The following is a 19,820-nucleotide window of genomic DNA, read 5'->3' as shown; positions in this document are numbered from 1 at the left end:
TGTCTAGAGCCATGCTGGTCACGCACCCCCAAGGCAGTAACGGCTCACAGCAGCACTCAGATTAGCGGAACCATAACGACTGCCTAACATGTGGTAGACGGATCTTCCTTGGGGGCTCTAGACAGAGAAGGTAGCGGAAGTTTGACAATCCTAACCCGGCTTTGATAGATCCCGCCTAGCACGTTTTGATGGACTATCACATGAATCCACCCTCAACACACAAACAGTGCTTGGTCACTCCACAGATACTGGACAGATACACTGGAGCTCAGTCATTGTCGCCATTGGGCCATTGCTCTATGTTGTTTTTGTTCCACGATGTTACTTCGCTACCAGGCTTGCTAGTGGAACTGCTGCACATGGCATACAGCATACACTCCTTGCCCACTAATTTAACTCGTTTTTTACATTCGCTTCTATATGTTCAAGTAATTGCGCTTATTTCTCGTGCATGCGTACATTCGAATTCAGTAAAAATACATTCCGTCATACAGACATGTACTGATACATGTATTAGCGCGAACCCTTGCCGCTCGCCTTGTGCAATGCTCACTGCTCTTGGAGCATTTTGAGCACTCTTGGCGGGGTTTGCAGCTCTTTATAAAAATGCTTTGCTTCACGGAAACGTATTTCATTGTGAAGAGCTGCGCTTCGGTCCTCTGAGCTGTGCTGAGGAGCTCTAACAGAGCGAAACAGTTGCTGTCCACAGATTTGAGTACATGTACATGTAGATATATCCCTGTTGTTGCCTTCCTGCGTCAAGATTCGGACAAATTCCAGTTGCATGATGTAGTAAAAGGACTATTCGTGTGCTGCGGGTGGGAAGTTGATTGAAAAGATGTCACATAGATCTGACAGGTTCAAAAGCAGTTCAGAATCGCTTGTCCAGAATAGGTGGGGATCACGATTGTCTATATCTCGCAGGCTTGTACTACAAAGAGCTCCATTTGCTTCGATATTCGCTGCTACACAGAGCTTAGGTTTGTCGCTGGTCTAATCCATCTCATCTTCTTCACGTTCATCATGAAGGTCCTCGTTGCTTTCCTGGTCGTATGCCTTGCAGTGGCAGTGCGGTCCCAGAGCTGCAAACAGACTATTGCCACCTCGTGCACTGGTGGTGACTCGTACAGTTGCGGTGAGGTCACAGTCACTTGCAACTCCTACTGCTTGTCCGGATCTACGTATGCCAAGGTTCTAGGTAAGTCATTCCTTAGAGCTCTAAAAGACCCGAGGAATTAAAATCGGCGAAGCGAACCCCTTTCAGTCTTCAATATGGAAGCTAAGCTATTTTTTTCCAACGCAACCAAGCCTCTTGTACGGGCAAAATAAACACAATAATTATTACGAGTGCAACCTCAACAACACCAGAAGAAAAACGAGCAAAAATGGCTGTGAAAACAGTCGAGAGAGCAAAAATGGCTGTGAAAACAGTCTAGTACTACAGTCTAATGTCATACAATGGCTGTGAATACAGTCTAATGTAAAAAATAACAATTCTACTTCCAAATGTACAACTACGATGTACTTAGTACAGTCATGTCAAAAACCGGCCTTGGACACCGAACACAACTGCCTCAGGACCGGATAGCCGCTTCAGCCACCACCCTCACGACAGAGGTGTCCATGGCTGGCAGGGGACGAATCCGCCGTGCGCCCCGCAAACATGGATCTCAGCAGGGCAAAAGACAGCCGGCACCGGATCCACGACATGACCTGGCTCTACGGCTCCTTCGTCTTCTCTGAGACTAGAGACGCGACACGCTTGTAAAAGGTGGTGGCAGATTTCCCCATCCCACCACTAGCTGAGAAAACCAATTGCAGGAAGGTGGCATGCTCAATATCCCTGACGCGTTGGCCATAGTGTCGACGTTTTTCCTTCTCATGGCGCTGGTACGTGCTGGTGAGTGAGGAGGTCCGATTCGATTGCGCGAAAGGGTTGAAAACCCGTACATCGAGAAACACACGCTCGAATCTTCCACCCCACACACCACTAGCCGCCACATCCAATCGGGCCTGGTCGTCAGTGATAGCGGTTCGGTACTGCAGCCTTTCTCCAGTTAGCGGCTGGAGTCGAGGCTCGACTGCCACATTCGTGGCAACTCTCTTGAGCAGATTCGCTGTCACGTCACGAAGCTCGTTGTGACGGATTGTCGGGTAGCCGCCAGTGCTGCAGGAAAGAGCGTGGGTCACATCGAATAGGGCTTGAAAGTGATGACGTCAAAAACGGCCTGGGAGTAGTAAATTGACATCAGATTTCTATTTTGGATCCACTAAGGTGTGACTTTGCTATTGCCTCAGTATGTGGGTGCATAGCAACCCACTCATGTCGTATGCAGGTGCAACTTTTACTTCGCCACCAGTTGTCACCCCGCCCCCACTAGCCAAATCAGTCAGTTTCACTTGCAACATCACCTTGCTGTGAGTGAGACCGCTTGAAATGTGCTTGGATCCATACAAAAACTGGATCCAGGTGGATCCAGTTTTCGAATTTTTCAAATTGTTGCTATGCCATTGCTATGGAGTGACGTAGCACTTTCAAGCCCTATGGCTCACCACACACACACGCTGATGGTAGGCGGCTGGGCTGCCATCCATACCGCAGAGCTAGGCCATCCCTGAACTTACTCTTGGATAGGGAGAACTCATGAGCCTTCAGTGGACGGCAGGTTAGCCAGCTGGATGCTCCAGATTCGCGGGCCAGGTGGATAGTGCGCTGCAGGCTTTCAGGAGCTGCGGTGATGAAAGACGCAGCAGCCTCCTGAATACGGCGGCGGGCTTCATTGCGTACCCTGGTCTTCACGCGACCCTCCCTCTTGCAGTCACACCGAACGCAGGTGCCGTTGCCGTTGCACCGGCAACAAATGGCACTCTGCATCAGTGGGCTTGCTGCAGAGGCACGCAGAAGCTGGAAAATCCACAGAAAACTAAAAACTAGAACTCGAAACGCTATCGAAACACTGTGTATTGAGCAGGGAGTAGTGCTTTCTTGCAGGCTTGCCGAATCGAAGGTTCGATGGACTTCTCGTGTTCTCTGGATGGCAGTCGTGAGAAACAACGACCACCCAACTTGGGAGGCTCATGTTATCAGAGATGAGCAAAACAGGGGAAGTTACGCAATCACGAAGCAAGACAGACCGGACGGCACTGTCTCTTTGTACTATACTACATGTACATGTGGAATGGAACTTGTGATGGACTAACAAACGGCAATATCAAGTAGTGTCACACGACGTACGTTTCGCCGTAAAGATGCTGACGGATCATCAGGTGTGCAGACTCGGATGGAGAGCCAAGGATTGAAATTCAAAAAGAGGACCAAAAGTTTACAAGTTATCCGAAATGAGCTGTGGCCGTCCTGTGCCGTGGTCCTTCGTCCTTCATCACCATCTTGTGATACCTAACATTATCAAAAAAGTATTCTTTCTAGACCAAAGAGTGGTATATTTGATAAAATTTAATAACGATAGAAATATTTACGATACTTCTCCAGACGTTTCGTTGTTCTGAACAACATCGTCAGTGGATAAAGAAAGTAGTTCTGTAGTACTTTATCCAATGACGATGTTGTTCAGAACAACGAAACGTCTGGTAATAATATAATATTCGCGGGATCCGCGTCGGCATCGCTTGAATGTTCAGAAACACACAAACTAGCCTTCGCATCCGCAGGCCACCACTATGCCACTAAGTAGTTCTGTAGTGCTTTATCCAATGACGATGTTGTTCAGAACAACGAAACGTCTGGAGAAGTATATAAATAATATAATATTCCCGGGATCCGCGTCGGCATCGCTTGAATGTTCAGAAACACACAAACTAGCCTTCGCATCCGCAGGCCACCACTATGCCTGTTAACCCCAACAGACAGCCTCAGCAGCCCCAGCATACGATCAATGTAAACTGTCATGAAACGCCGACTCCTGTCGTTACTGTGGCCAGGTATCTTGGAGTGCTCCTCGACTCGGATCTGTCATGGACGCCCCATGTTGATCGCTGCACCGCTCGACTGGCCCAGAGAATCGGAGCACTATGGAGGTTGCGTCGCTGCTTGACTCATCAGAGCCGAGTTCTCTACTTTAAAGCGATCATCATGTCTGACCTGATGTACGGATCCAATGCGTTTTCCCCGCTTCTTACTGCCAACCAATTGGATCGGCTACAAGTCATGCAGAATCGGGCGGCAAGGGCGGTTTTCGGACTCTCGCATCACACCTCCGCGCGTACCCTCCTGCTGCAATTGGACACCTACAGAGTATCCGAGATATTCAGGCAGAAGTTCATCGTTCTGGTCTGGAGGTATCGGAATGAGCACGCAAGTTCTGAACTGCAAGCCCTCCTAGTTCCTTCGTCAGCTGGCCCAACTAGGTTGCACTCCACCATGGGTCTGCGCCAACCGCCAGTTTCCACCAGGTTCGGCAAGGGTTGCCTCGCGTTCCGGGGCGCCCAGCTGTGGAACACATTACCCAGCGATGTACGTGCCATCTCCACGCTCCGCCAGTTCCGCGCCAGCATGATCCCGCACACACTTACTGGCCTTAGTACCTAGAGTACCAAACGTCCTGTTTGATGATCAGCTGGCTTAGTTTTTCTCCACCTCTATCCTAATTACATCAGTCCCCAATTTCATTTATTACTGCTTTCTATCTGCATTCGCCACCTTTTCATTGGGCAGATCTGCCCGTTTGGTTTGCGAATTAAAATAAACACAACAACAACAACAACAACCTTAGTGGCGAATGCAGGCCTCACAAGTGAGTCAGGGGAGAGGAGGTTAGTCTCTCAACCAATCGGGCGTGTAACGGCCCATAACCCTGTAAACTGCATCCTTGTTATTCTCACTCCGAGCTGTGAGTACTGAGTACTCAGTAGATTCTACACAGACTGTCAGGGCACAGTCAGTCACTCTCGACTCGCTACATGTAGCGCCTACGCCTATGCCATAATCATGATACTTGATAGTAATGGCCTAGGCCTAGCCTCCTCATGTATGACATTGTGATGTCATTGTGATGTCATTGTGATTGTGACATCGTTTCCATAATATTATGTCCTTTTCCTTTCTACTTTTATTATTGGCTCAATACTCGAGTTTCAAATTGCACACCTGATGAGCCGTCACGAACCATACGGCGAAACGTACGTCGTGTGAAACAACTTGTTTTGTAGTCAACTAGTCCATCACAATGTCATGCATGAGGAGTACTGTAGGAGTTTAGATTTCGGCTTGTACAATTCGTTCTCGCAAAGCTTCCCCCTTCTTAACTTATCTTTGATATTTTTGACCCACCCAAGTTGGGTGGTGTGCTGCTTTGCTGCTTCGAATTGTATGTTAGACCGCTTTGTCAAATCGCCTACTGGTCTCGTCATCGTCCAGTGACAATCGACATTCTTTGTTCCGTTGGGACTGTAGCTTGTGCTCGTTTTCGTTGCGCTTGCCTTCCCCTCTTTGGTCTTTCCATAACCTTGAACCTTCCAAGTTGGAAGGCTGTCGGTTAGCGCTACGGAAATGTGTTGAAGCTAGGTGTCAGGACGTCGAATGTTTCAGTACTCTGTCAGTTTTGTGCCTAGTTGTTGCACTTTCTTACTGTATATAGTATCTAGTTACAGTGGTGGAGAGTTACTCTTTAAAACTCGTTTCCATATGTCCTTTTCCTTTCTACTTTTATTATTGGCTCAATACCCGAGTTTCAAATAATAATAATAATAATAATAATAATTAAAAAGCTTACGTGGAGATAAAAATGTAATCAACGCAATAAATAGAGTAAGCTGCGCACTCAGTACAAACACCATTAGCAAAACTTGTTTTCATGTAAATAATTAAACTTGTTCCTAAACGTTTTCGTCGCCATCTCATCAGAGCGTAGTCAAAGGTATCTGCGTGTATTGGAGTCTATCTACATTTTTACTACCAAGCCGATTTTGTGTAGGCAGAAAAAGAATTTGTTTACGTTGAAATTGTTTGTGAATTTAGATCAGTAGTTCTCGTTTGTGGTGCATGGTTACTTTCTAGTAGTGAATTTATCGCATCTGTTGTCACCTGATATCGTTGATTGATGTAATGTTTTTTCAGCTCTCATTTTCTCGCGCTAGTTAGGGTCTAAATTACTACTTGCATTGTGCGTATATATATTGAGTTTAGAGCTAGTTTTGATTTGCCAGTAATCCTCTGATGAGATGGCGACGAAAACGTTTAGGAACAAGTTTAATTATTTACATGAAAACAAGTTTTGCTAATGGTGTTTGTACTGAGTGCGCAGCTTACTCTATTTATTGCGTTGAATAATAATTGTAAAAGAGAAAAGGACATATGGATACGAGTTAAGAGTAACTCTCCATCACTGTAACATGATACTATATACAGTCAGAAAGTGCAATAACTAGGCACAAAACTGACAGAGTACTGAGACATTCGACGTCCTGACACCTAACTTCAACACATCTCCGTAGCGCTAACCGACAGCCTTCCAACTTGGAAGGTTCAAGGTTATGGAAAGACCAAAGAGGGGAAGGCAAGCGCAACGAACACGAGCAAAAGCTACAGTCCCAACGGAACAAAGAATGTCGATTGTTACTGGACGATGACGAGACCAGTACGATATTTGACAAAGCGGTCTAACTACAATTCGAAGCAGCAAAGCAGCACACCACCCAACTTGGGTGGGTCATAAATATCAAAGATAAGTAAAGAAAGGGAAGCTTTGCGAAAACGAATTGTACAAGCCGAAAGCCAAACTCCTACAGTACTCCTCATGCATGACATTGTGATGGACTAGTTGACTACAAAACAAGTTGTTTCACACGACGTACGTAAACCTTTTTCACATGCACAGACAATTTGCATCCACACCATTATATTATAATCGTACCACAGCATAGTATAGCACTATCATTGGCATAATTCCAGCATGATGTAGCATTATCACTGGCATAGTTCCAGCATAATGTAGCAAATTTATTGGTAATGTGGGCATACTGGAAAGCATAATTATATGTATGCTTTCCAGTGGCGGACTATGCTTAGTGTATTGTTAAAAGCAATACACTGAGCATAAATCCGCCAACGGCTAACAAAGAGTGCTCAGGAAGGAAACAGGCAATCCTATAGTGAGAGAAACCCTGAGTGCCTGATTCTTAGCTATCCGAGGGCGCTAGGTCATTCATTAGAATCATTACCTAACGCCCTTGAAGGTCTTATTAATTTCACGGTTCGCGTGAGACTCGGCTGGAAGCCGGGCTTTCCGCATCCGTAGGAACGCCACCACCCGTACTAGAAGGATCAAAGCGCAGCTGCAGCTCCTAAAGCGGTCGAAGGTCTTAGGATAAAGAAAAATCACATATCTTGGGCATATTTCTTTACCTCTGTCCCTCTGCAGGTATTGGTGTTACCAACTGGCACAAGAAATGCTACACCGCCAGTGACGTTTCCCGCATCAACTGCGGAACCCAGAACTACACCTGCAAGACGGATACCGCGTTCGGTTTGACCTCCTCCTACTGCTGGAGATGCTGCACCGGCACTGACTGCAACAACGGCACTCCACCCAGTGCCTCATCCTATGCACAACCTCTGAAGAGATGCAAAGTGACCACGGGCACAAATACTGGCAGCACCTACAACTGCGCAGAGAGCACAGAGCCGTGTGATTCCTACTGTCTGTCAGGGTCTAATTATGACATAGTTAATGGTAAGCTGTTTGGGTTACTACGCTAGTATTAGTATCAGTGCATAACATCAAAGAGTATGAAGATTTTAAACCCCTTTGTGCACCTGTCGGGAAAGGAAAGGAACGCGATTAGTGCCCCCGGGGCACTATTTTTTCAATGTCCATCGCAGATGGGGCACTATTCAAGAGAGGGTACTATTCAAGAGAGGGCACTATTCAAGAGAGGGCACTTTTTTCAGTGCTGGTACATTTCCGTCATTCAGCATAAAGACAAAGCAAAACAGAGCCCAACGTTTACTGTAAACTATCACTACTCAACAGAAACGGCGACAAGAACTGCGACTTTGATCCTGAAACCACCAGTGCAATGAGATGGTCAAATACATTAGCATAAATAGCACCTACAATCCATTAAAAAAAAACTTTGACAATCCTGGCGATCGCCCAGGAGTTTGCCGTCTTACCGTATGTGGTGTCTGGAAAAACTCGCTGTGAACTCGAAGAAATATTCCGTGCGAAAGCATAGAAAACTATGACAACATATGTATGTATGTATGTATGTATACTTTATTTGAATTCGCAAATCCAAACGAGCACAAATGCTCAATGACAAGGCAGCGAATATGTTATTATGTTACAGGGAAGGAGGGTTGGGGAGAAAATAAGGAGAACAAAGAGAGAATGGTAGATATCTCAATGAAGAGCGAAGCGTTATCAAACTACAAGTAAGCCAGCGAACGATAAGTCGATAGTTCTGTAACCCGCCTAATAAACTAAGTACTTTTTTCAGGCGTGCAGTGGACTGTCATTAAAACAGAAACAGAAAAATAATAATAAGGCACCCATTTTGTTTGTCCAGGGGATATGCACGCAGCGCAGGTACATGTACGTCTGGTTTACAATAAACAACTTATTTCTTGCTCGTACAGTACGGATCGGCTATAGGCTATATAGCGTTGGTGTTTGATTTTCGTGAAAATATCACTATAGGCGATATATTACTATAGGCGATATGCATACTCAGGTATGCCTGACAAATGCGTGTATGGTGTCATTCGAATCAGTGCAGCGTGCAGAAGCGTACTGTGCATGTGACTGTGCAGTACGCGCAGTGCAGAGCTACTTCCTGCGGAAACAAAAACTTCGTGACTTTTTGACATGAGTTTTCAAGGAGTTGCTGTGCTCAACAAATGTGTTCTTTTGGAAGAGAAACACTTCAACACATTCAATCGACATAATTATCAACAATATCTACAGGATCGATTAGTGGGAGTAGAGTCTCAGTCTTGGTCGTCATCGCTCGACTCATCACCGCTGAAACCGTTCCAAGTGGCAGGACGATCGACACGTGATGTCGTATATGGAGTCACAGAGGACAAGTCGACACCGTGGTAAATGTTGAAGTGCGGCATGAGTCCCGATTTGTTTTGTGACCAAATAGTTTCTTTGAGCTGCGTCCCTGCGATGCAATTTATCTTCACCGTGTGACGAAGACGACATGGACACGGACTCATTCTCCAGGCCATGACTTGGCAAAGCCATCGATCCGTGTGACTTCGGCGGCATTTTGAGAAAAAACAGACGCCTGTGGAATCTGATAGAAGACGTCGCCGACTCCTAAATTCGTATAAATTGACGATCGTGGATTCGTGATATTAAGTTGATTCAGGGTTCCAACAGGACGCAGGACAGACTGGACGTGGAGCAGCACACTGATCTCGACCGAGGCAGTTGGAGTTGCAGGGACGCAGGGCGTAATGGGAGAGATTCGCAAGCGGCAATATCGGAGGTGACAACGGCCAAGTCGTCGGGTCAGGGAAACGGTACCTCAGCAATCAAGTGTCACCTGTCGGGCAGTCCCGCTGTCCTTCTGGACACACTCGTCCTGATTGCTGCGAGGTTTATTCTGATTCTTCTTTTTCTGTTTTGTGCCGTGCTCGTCATGGTTATAAGTTGCAGTTGAGTGTGTTAGAAGCTGTTTGTCAACGTATTCATAAGCCTAATCCGTGTGTCCAGAAGGACAGCATTATTCGTTTAAAATTGTTTTAGTAGCAGCGTGTTCTGTCTGTTTGGCTCTGGTTGGCCATGGTGTCATATCTTGTGTCACAGTATACTAGTAGTCCTTACAAGTTCGCTAAGTGCTTTCGCAGTTTTTCCTGTTATTACCTTATTATTATTATTATTATTATTATTATAGACAACACCTCATGGCATGAGAAGAAAATCAGCCAGTACGGGAGATGTGGGTGTTAACCAACCATGGTGAATAAAAGAAGAAAAGTAATGGTCAAGACGGAGAAGCATGGGAGGGACAGGTGATGGTGAATCTAGTGAGCAGATTTAAATGCGTCCAGGGTACTGGCATTGCGCGTAGTAGCGGGCAGCGCAAGCCAAGCAGAGTAAGCAACAAAGAGTGGAGAGCGTACAAGGGAGGACGTTTTAGCCAAGGGGAGGGCAACAGAGCATCTTGTCTGGGAGCCATCTGTGATTCGGAACCAGTTATACACGTTAAGATGAGGAGGATGTAGAGCTAGTTTAAATTTGTGAGCAAAAGTGCAAATTAATTTTTGACGGTGGGTCGACAGTGGGCAAGCATTTGCAAGGACATACAGGGAAGCAGAAGGGTAGAGAGGGGGTAGACTAAACAGGATACGAAGAAGTTTTCTATGGTGGATTTCGAGATGCTCAGCGAGAACCGAGGACAAGCCACACCAGCTAACAGCAGCGTACATGAAAAGAGGCAGGATGTACAGTTTGTAAAACAAAATTTTACATTTGAAAGGAAGATGGAAACAATGGGGACGTATAACACCTAGGGCAGAGCTTGAACGGCTGCAAAGAGCATCAATATGGAAAGACCAAGAGAGACGATCATCAAGCATTATTCCCAGGTGTTTATGGTTGGAAACAACCTTTATGGGTTCTGGGAAATCAGGATGGTGTAAAAGTGACATGGATGAGATTGGGGGAAGGAACATTATTTCGGTTTTAGTCAGGTTGGGTCTAAGTCGCCATGTTTGCATCCAGCGTACGACACTGCATATCTGAGCCGACACTCGAGGTACAAGAGCCGCTGAGGACGAGGATGCTGACAGTAGGGTTGTATCATCAGCAAATAACGAGACACCTGGGTCTATAGAGGGTAAATCATTTACGTATGCTACGAACAAAAGAGGTCCAATTATGGAGCCTTGGGGAACTCCAGAAGACACTGGTAGAGGATCAGAGTTGATGGAGAGGGCAGAAACAAACTGTGATCGGCTACTCAGATAGGACTCCAGCCAGGACAGAGCAGGGCCAGACACACCAAAGACAATATGTAGCTAGGCAAGGAGGCCACGATGCCAGACAGTATCAAAGGCCTTTGCCAAGTCAAAGAAACAGAGAGCAATATGGTGTCGAGCATCACGAAGGGTGGCAATGTCTTGTACTAGACGAGCTAGTTGGTCAGAGGTTGAGTCGTTGCGCCGAAAGCCAGATTGGGAAGGGCTAAGGCATGGTGAAATGTGGCAATACAACTGGTCGTAAAATACCTTTTCACATACTTTTGAAAGGGAGCAGAGAAGAGATATTGGACGATAGTTTGAGGCTTGTGATCGGGAGCCTTTACACTTGTAGATGGGCGTGACCTTAGCGATCTTCCAACGATCAGGAAATACGCCGGAGGAGTAGGAAAGGTTGAATATAAGGCACAGTGGGTACGCCAGAGATGGAGCCAGAACTTTGAGAACTTCATTTGGTAGGGCATCAGGACCAGGGCTTTTGTTGCTTTTTAGTCTTTTTAGGTAGCTGCGAACAGATGATGTGGTGGTATGTATAGAGCGCAGATCAGAAGACACAGTCGCAGAACGTTGCAGAGGTGGTATTGGAGAGGAATGGTCGTCTGGAATACCAGCTGATGTGAATTGCGTATTGAGAGTATTAGCTATAGACTTGGGGTCAGTCACCATCGAACCATTGGAAGCTAATAACGGTGGTATGTCTTGACGTGTACTAGTTGTCCTTTGAGTGCGAACAAAGGTATACAGGTTAGGCCTGGAAGAGGGGTGAGATAGGGTGGTAGTGAGCGAACGTAAATATGCTCGATACTTAGAACGTGACAATCAATGACTTCACCAGATTGCGCTGTTTTTTGTATAAAGAAATATTAGCATAGGTGGAGTACTTCTTACTTAAGCTATAGTAGTCGTATTTGAGTTTAATTGCACCTTGGAGATCTTTGTCGAGCCAAGGGATCTTGGGGTTACGGCTGGACTGACGAGGGTGGTGGCTGCCATGTTTGGGTGTAGCGGGTCTTGCTCCGTATTGTGGCACATAGAAGGAGATCACGTCATCAAGAACTGTGGTGAACTTCTCCACAGCTTCATCAACAGTAGTGGAGGTGAATAAAAGATGCCAGTCACAGGCAAAAAGTGCAGAGTTGATGATTGACCAAGTGGAGGGTGTAACCTTGCGGAAGGCATGTCGCGGAGGGGTAGGAGTCTGAGAGCAGTTGTAAGAGGTGTCAGCAGTGGCAATGTTGTAGGCTAGCGTTGTAATGACTTGCAAATGATCCGATGCAGCAAGCGGGGCAGCATCGTCAACAGAGCGTACAGAGAGGGGGCGGTTCGTAGCAAGCAAGTCCAGACAGGACAGTCTTCCATTCGGAGCGACACGGGTGGGGAAATTGACAAGCTGCTGGAGGCCAAAGCTAGAGAACACGTGTGATAGCTCCGTACAAGCACGCGAAGTGGTGTCACCACTCCACCAGTCAGAATTGTGGGCATTGTAGTCACCGGTAAGAAAAACATCAAATAAAGAGAGGTCCAAGGAACACAGCGTGTCGGTAAGTATGTCGCAAAAGGAGGTGATATCAAGAAGGGATTGTGAAGGGGGGCGGTAATGACAGCAAATGAGTAGCGGATTGGCCCGGAGACCTGCCGGTGCACCAAGCTCAAGCCATAAGGCCTCGCTTTGGGGAGAATCAAGGTCATGACGACGGGTGCAATGTGGAAATGTCCCATCACGTATGAGAATGGCCACGCCACCATATCCACGTAGGTTTGATCTCAGGTTCTTATGTGTAGATCTGTCTTTACGGAAGCATGTGTAGCCTGGAACACTGAATGAAAGTGACGGGCTTAGCCAGGTTTCTGTTAAACATATTATGGTGGGCTTGTTGGCCTGACATATTGCGTACAATTCCGGAAGTTTGTTTGTTACAGAGCGACAGTTGATAGTTACAATGTTAATAGAATGTGCGTGGTCCGGGAAAAACGGGAAAGCATGAGCTAGGATTATCATTTTCATAGGTGCTGTTTCTTCTCACTCCATTTCTCTTTATTAGTATCTTTCTGGATTGTTTTTCATTAGTACAACGTAGCTTCCTGAGGAGTGTTATGCGAAAACTAGTTCGAAGTACAATTTTTTGTTCATCATTTTTTCCATATCACATTTTTTCTTTCTTCCATGTTTTTCACTGCCTTCGTATCCACTCGTTTTTTGAAAACAATAAAAGCCTTTGTGAAATGTCGGTTCAGCTCGTTCTGTTGATCGCAATTCTAAAATTATTATTATTATTATTATTAAAAGTAGAAAGGAAAAGGACATATGGAAACGAGTTAAGAGTAACTCTCCACCACTCTTAACTCGTTTCCATATGTCCTTTTCCTTTCTACTTTTATTATTGGCTCAATACCCGAGTTTCAAATTATTATTATTATTCAAATTTTGAATAGGGAAATCCCCACAACTATAATCATACTGAGCAATAAAACAGGACTACTTCTGAAGTAGGTTATTAGAAGCAAACAAATAAAAGCCCAGTGATATACCACCACTCTCAATTATATAATTTTTCTCGTGCAAGCGAAATTGCTTCTGAATTTAGAAAGGGAATATTATTATATCAGCCTTGGTGGAAGACAGCTCCACAGCTTAGTGATTGTATGCAGAAAGAGAGAAGAAGAGATGCGACCATGAGAATTGAAACAGTTTGTTGGTCTGTGTGCCCTGGAAGCTATAGTCAGTATGTGTGACCACGTCACCTGGGCTTATTCTTTAAAAACCTCAATAATAAGTCCCTCCCGCTGCTTTCCTTTACCTCCGCAGGATCTGGTGTAACCACCTGGACCAAGAAGTGCTATACCTCCAATGACACATCCCAGATCGATTGCGGAACCCAGAAATCCACGTGCAAGACGGATGGGTTCGGACACGCATACTGCAGGAGATGCTGCAATGGAACTGACTGCAACGACGACACTCCTCCAAGTGCCTTATCCTATGTACAATCTCTGAAGACATGCCAAGTGACCACGGGCACATGTACTGGCACCACCTACAACTGCCTAGAGAGCACAGAGTGGTGTGATTCCTACTGCCTGTCAGGGTCCGATTATGACATCGTTAATGGTATGCCGCTTGGGTTATTATTGTTAGCATGAGTGCATAACATCACAGAGTATAGAGCTTTTAAAGCCCTGTGTGTATCTGTCGGCTAAGAAAAGGAATATATGGTTGAGAGTTGAGAGTAACTGTCCTCCACCGTAACTAGATAATTATCGCTCAACATTTGAGTTTAAATATTGGACCTGAAGGGGTTGGCGAATTCTGCTCGGGATACTGGCAAACATTATTTTCATCTTAGTCAATCTGATATTATTTCAATTTATTTGCTCTCAAAAGACCATTATTCTGCTTCTCTTTTACTCTATGATGTATCCAAAAATGTATCCATATGTCATGTGATGAACACAAGAAACTAGGGTAAAACAGACAAATGCTAGTGACGCAGCCAGCGTAGGCTGCGTTTACAATTACACGACCACGCAGGCACGCACGGCGTCCCGTTTTCCGTTTTCGATCCTGTATTTCTTCATAGACTCCTTTCCGTTTTGGTGCCTTCGTACGGTTACAGCTGATCCGAGCCTGATCTTCATTTTTATCGTTCATATGTATCGTGTTCGCGCTTCTATAGTAAGTTGCGGCCACTTGAAAGTACGAAGAACACAATTTTACAAACTCAGAAGCTCCATAAAGCATCACCGCAAAGTGAATTTTATCCCCGGATCTCAAAGCAAAATATGCAGACTTTGAGAGCATAATGCGAGCTATTATGGAAGAATATGATTTCGCGAGCATAATCCGAAGGAGCCTACACCTCGTGAGCCTGTTGCTGGAGCACGTCTGGATGTTGAACATCTGGTTTAGTTCGTGGACTCTACCGCATGACTTGTGCCCTACTGGTTTCCATATCTTCAATTCTAAAATTCCTTGGCTCTCCATCTGAATTCGAACTATAATCATACTGAGCAATAAAACAGGACTACTCCTGAAGTAGTTTATTCGAAGTAAACAATTAAAAGCCCAGTGATATACCACCATGCTCAATTATATAATAAATTATTTTTCTCGTGTCAGCAAAATTGCTGCTGAATGTAGAAAGGGAATCTAGGGATGTCAGCCTTGGTGGAAGGCAGCTCCATAGCTTAGCGATTGTATGCAGAAAGAGAGAAGAAGAGATGCGACAATGAGAATTGAAACAGTTTGTTTGCGCGGTGTGCCCTGGAAGAGATTAAGGACTATAGCCAGTGTGTATTACCACGTCACCTGGGTTTATTCCTCAAAAACTTCAATAATGAGTCCCTCCCGCTGTTTTCCTTTACCTCTGCAGGAGCTGGTGTAACCACCTGGACCAAGAAGTGCTATTCTTCCGCTGACACCTTCCAGATTGATTGCGGAACCCAGAACTCCGCGTGCAAGACGGATAGCGCGTCCAGACACACATACTGCAGGAAATGCTGCACTGGAAGTGACTGCAAGGACGCCACTCCGCCCAGTGCCGTATCCTATCTACAATCTCGGAAGACATGCCAAGTGACCACGGGCACATGTACTGGCAGCACCTACAACTGCAAAGAGAGAACAGAGTTGTGCGATTCCTACTGCCTGTCAGGGTCCAATTATGTCGGGGTTGATGGTAAGCCGTTTGGGTGAATATTGTTAGCATGAGTGCACAACGTCACAGAGTGTGAAGCGTACCACCCTAGCCCTGTGTGTACCTATAGGGTCTGCAAATTCTGCTCTGGAAAAAATTGCCAAAAATTGTTTATAAGAGCTATGAAGAGTATGAATGGCGGCGTTATGCCACAGACATCACCACGCAATATGACAACTAATACTTGGTAGATGTGTAAATGTGTTTGTGTCCAGAATCGATTTCCAGGGGCCGATCATCAGTGGAAACACCGTACTAAAGTGATCAGGCTGGCGGTAGGCACGGGCGGATAATGCTAGCATAATAACTAGCATAATGACCCATGTGGGGAAGACCGGCACTGCCCTAGCATAAAGTTTCCAAATGTTTACCTTGTCTAGCACAATCGATGTTTGAAACTAGCACTACGTCCAGTCTGTTGGTACGAGTGTAAAAAGTAGCGCTACTTTTAGAGCGCAGAGACCCACAAGGCTGCTCCCTGCGATGCTGGACCGTAGACGAGCGTAGACCGGGACGCAAGCGTACAAAACGGCTGCAATCGAGTGTGAACAGGAGACGGCGTCGTGCGCCGACTACTCCCGATTCGTACTTGGAAATTGTTAGCATTTCCAACACTGCGCTTCCCATGATAACGTCTCTGCTTCGTTCAGGGAATTCAGAATAGAAAGTCTGCTGTACCACCCGCTCTTTTCTTTTTACTTTTAAAAGCGATTATTTGTAACATAGAAATTTGTTCGTTGGCTCACCCGCTGAGTTCCTAATTCATTTTCTGCTGCCCCCGGTTATTTCTTTTATTAGTATTATTATTTTCTTTGCTTTCGCTTTCTTGTTGTTGGGCAACTTGCCCGTTAGAATCTGCGAAGTAAAATAAACAACAACAACAACAACAACAACAACAACAACAACAACAACAACAACAACAACAACAACAACAACAACAACAACAACAACAACAACAACAACAACAACAACAACAACAACAACAACAACAACAACAACAACAACAACAACAACAACAACAACAACAACAACAACAACAACAACAACAACAACAACAACAACAACAACAACAACAACAACAACAACAACAACAACAACAACAACAACAACAACAACAACAACAACAACAACAACAACAACAACAACAACAACAACAACAACAACAACTCACAGAATGGCTAGCACGGCTTGAGTTGAATTTTAGCAACATAAGATCTTATGTCATTTGTTGTATTTAGGGATAGTTCAGAGGCGTGACAGACGAACTATTCTATCATTTCCTGGGGCTATTATTTGAATGCCACAACTTTCAGGGCTTCTTTTTGGTCTTCATGAAAAACTGGTATTGTGAACTTGATTCCGCTTCTTTCAAGGAGAAATAATTGAAAAGAAGTCCCGAAAAACGAGAAATTAGGTCCGAAAGTCATCCCGTCGCGGACCGTGCCTTATGACTCGCGCCGTTCGACGTTGAACGTCGCAACAACTGCTGCATGTCGGGTCGTATGAATCGTACAGGATTTTACAGCTCACCCTAGCCCTCCCCACAAGCCCTTACGTCCCGTACCGTCCCGTCCCGTCGGCGTTGCGTCGAATGTGAACTAGGCTTAAAGCGTTTCTGGAGGCAAATGTCCAGAAAGGGTGCGAGAACAAAATACAGTGTTCCTGAAGGAAATGGTGCACATAAATAGAGCATAAGGCAATGATGCAGAAAAGAAGTGAGAACTTACAAACAAGGCAATCGTGCAGAAAAGAGGAAACTGAAGAACTAGCGGTTCTAGAGGCTAAGACACAAAGAGGTAGGGACAAGCGACTCAATACAGTGTCAGATGGTGCTCTTGAATTCATCCTTTTGTTAGATATACATCTAACTTCAGCCGGCAGCTTATTCCAGAGAATGGCACCTTGGAAACGGGTGGAGGATTTTACAGCAGGACCCGGAAGGAAGGGGACACGTAAGAGCCATGTCACCTGTCATCCCCACGCGCAGTCTCATCACATGGGAGGGGAAGGTGAGCGCAGTCAAGACAAGCGCGAGCTGAAAGTCTCAGCTGTGAAGGACGTTGGCAGACGTACATGTGTGTCGTGGACGATACTGGCAAGACTATCAGACAAAACAGTCAAACCATAATTCAAGGACGCATAGCAGCATACCACACAACTAATTTCTTGTGTGGCTCTAAAGATTCGAGATCGATTGGAGCCGGGAAGCTCAGCGAACATGAAATGTGAACAACCGAACGCCTCAGTATCACAGTACAGACCTTCGACCAAGACAATTTAGATGGACAAATAAGCTATGTTGTTTAGAACTTTCCAAGCTGGAAGGCTGTTGGAGTGCGCATCCCAGACGTGCTGGGAGCTCATTGCCAGTTAGGTGTAGAACGCCAGTGTCGTGCAATCATTATGTTATCGCATGAGCTGCTTGTAAATTAACTGGTGGTGTTAGTGGACATTCTAGCGTAACTTGTAGTTCCTTGGTCCTCTTTTCTTCTTATAAATTATTATAATTTTAGAACTCCGATCAAGAGAACGAGCTGAACCGACTTTTCACAAAGGCTTTATTGCATTCAGTCCGTTACCTTGATCGCAGTTCTAAAGTTATTGTCGCCTCGCCGCCTCTTTATTATTAGTATAACATCTTTTTCAGGGCCGCAGCACTGGGATTTCATGTAGTCCGGTAAATGGGATACCGGTACTTGAACAAAAACGAACATTTTTGACTAACGAATTGGGTGGGTCACGTTTTTTTTATTAAACTATGATAAGGTCCAGCCATTGCCTGACCGGCCGGACTGGATCATGGATGGATGCTACATCTCTGTTCTGTGACTTTTCTGCTGCCTCCCGTCCTCTGCAGGTACCGGTACTGGTGAGAGGACCTGGATCAAGAAGTGCTATACCTCAACTGACACAGCCCAGATCAACTGCGGAACCCAGAACTCCACTTGCCAGATGCAGGAGACATCCAGTGCGACTGTCGGCTACTGCTGGAAATGCTGTACTGGTGATAACTGCAACTCAGGCACTCCACCCATCCCATGTATGCCTATGGCTATCATGGCTATGGAGAGCTCCAAGGCTTCCAACCTGCAAATTGTCAGCCCAATCACCATATTCCTACTCATTGCTCACATCTTCATTTCACTAAATAGACCTTATTAAATGAAGAGTTCAGGTGTGGAATACTGTTTGGGAATAGCTCAGACACCATTCGTTGTGTTCCCTTCCTAAGTTTCAGGCATCTACATTATGTAATGTAATTTGAATTATTACCATCTCTCCCGTCTTGGTGTTGTCTTGCGGCCAGCTTGCACACTGTACGAAGTTCTCGGATAATTAGTAATCACAGGTTTTTACATTGATCTCGGTCACTGATAATTGAGACATGAAACCAGCTGTGAGCACTAGGCCTTGGCGGATAATGCTCGAAAAGGTGGCAGATTCTGCTCGAAAAGCAGTAAAACCGGCAGAACCATACAAACCTTATGGCGGGCAATTCCTCGGATTCTGCTCCATTTCTTTATCCACATACCAAACATGCATGAAGCTTACCAGAAAAAGTACCGAATTCTGCCAATTTTTCTGCCGGCATTATCCGCCAAGGCCTAGTGAGCACTATTTTGTTCACCTTTTCCTAGTACCTATTCACGTTCGTCACAATTTGCACTGTCGCACAATGTACGGTCACTGAATACAGAATATCATTAAAGAGGAAGTGAAGCCTAAAATCAAAATTTCACCAGTTGTAGTCATCGGGGTGCTGAGTCGAATGGTTTCGGTCCGAGGAAGCTGAGGCGCTCCCTTCCTCCTTTATTCCCAATCGAACTGGCGCACTTCCACCGAAACTGGGTGCTGGGTCCCCTTTAACAGCACAGTTCGTCATCATTATCGCCATTTAAAACGTTGTGGTCTCGGAATTAGCTTTTTAAATGGCCCAGTTAAGTCAGTAATAGTGCCAGGCTTTGCAGTGAGTGAAGCTAACCAACATGAAATATACCATTGGCCACCCTGTACTGCTGTAAGCCTCAAGTATCCCTGGGATATTGTAACAGGTCGAAGTTGATATTTGAAGAAAGAGGCTGAGCAGGATCCTGCTCTGGGCTTATATATCAGATAGGTGTGAATATTGTGAGAAGGAAGATGAAGGTGAGAAGGTAAAAGGTGTGAAGGAAGGT

The 19,820-nt window shown here is 45.4% G+C and overlaps 1 protein-coding gene across 1 annotated transcript; it reads left to right on the top strand.

Annotated features, from left to right (window-relative positions):
• Positions 1-1,023: 1,023 nt before the first annotated feature.
• Positions 1,024-18,807, top strand: LOC135810587 (G surface protein, allelic form 156-like). Its single transcript, XM_065324080.1, has 5 exons — positions 1,024-1,198; positions 7,377-7,688; positions 13,758-14,060; positions 15,322-15,627; positions 18,503-18,807. The coding sequence occupies exons 1-5, from the start codon at positions 1,024-1,026 to the stop codon at positions 18,805-18,807; spliced, it is 1,401 nt and encodes a 466-aa protein (XP_065180152.1).
• The last annotated feature ends 1,013 nt before the right edge of the window (positions 18,808-19,820 follow it).

This window comes from Sycon ciliatum, chromosome 2, assembly GCF_964019385.1.
Source record: "Sycon ciliatum chromosome 2, ocSycCili1.1, whole genome shotgun sequence".
Classification (NCBI taxonomy): Eukaryota; Metazoa; Porifera; class Calcarea; order Leucosolenida; family Sycettidae; genus Sycon; species Sycon ciliatum.
The sequence above is the reverse complement of the archived record's forward strand: the minus strand, read 5'-3'. Positions and strand labels throughout refer to the sequence as shown.

What these genes read in the sequence shown, in the direction of transcription:
- LOC135810587 (XM_065324080.1), top strand. Translation starts at nt 1,024, where the DNA reads ATGAAGGTCCTCGTTGCTTTCCTGGTCGTATGCCTTGCAGTGGCAGTG. An exon ending in TAATTATGACATAGTTAATG is followed by an intron (nt 7,689 to 13,757) that starts GTAAGCTGTTTG and finishes TTACCTCCGCAG; the next exon opens with GATCTGGTGTAACCACCTGG. An exon ending in CGATTATGACATCGTTAATG is followed by an intron (nt 14,061 to 15,321) that starts GTATGCCGCTTG and finishes TTACCTCTGCAG; the next exon opens with GAGCTGGTGTAACCACCTGG.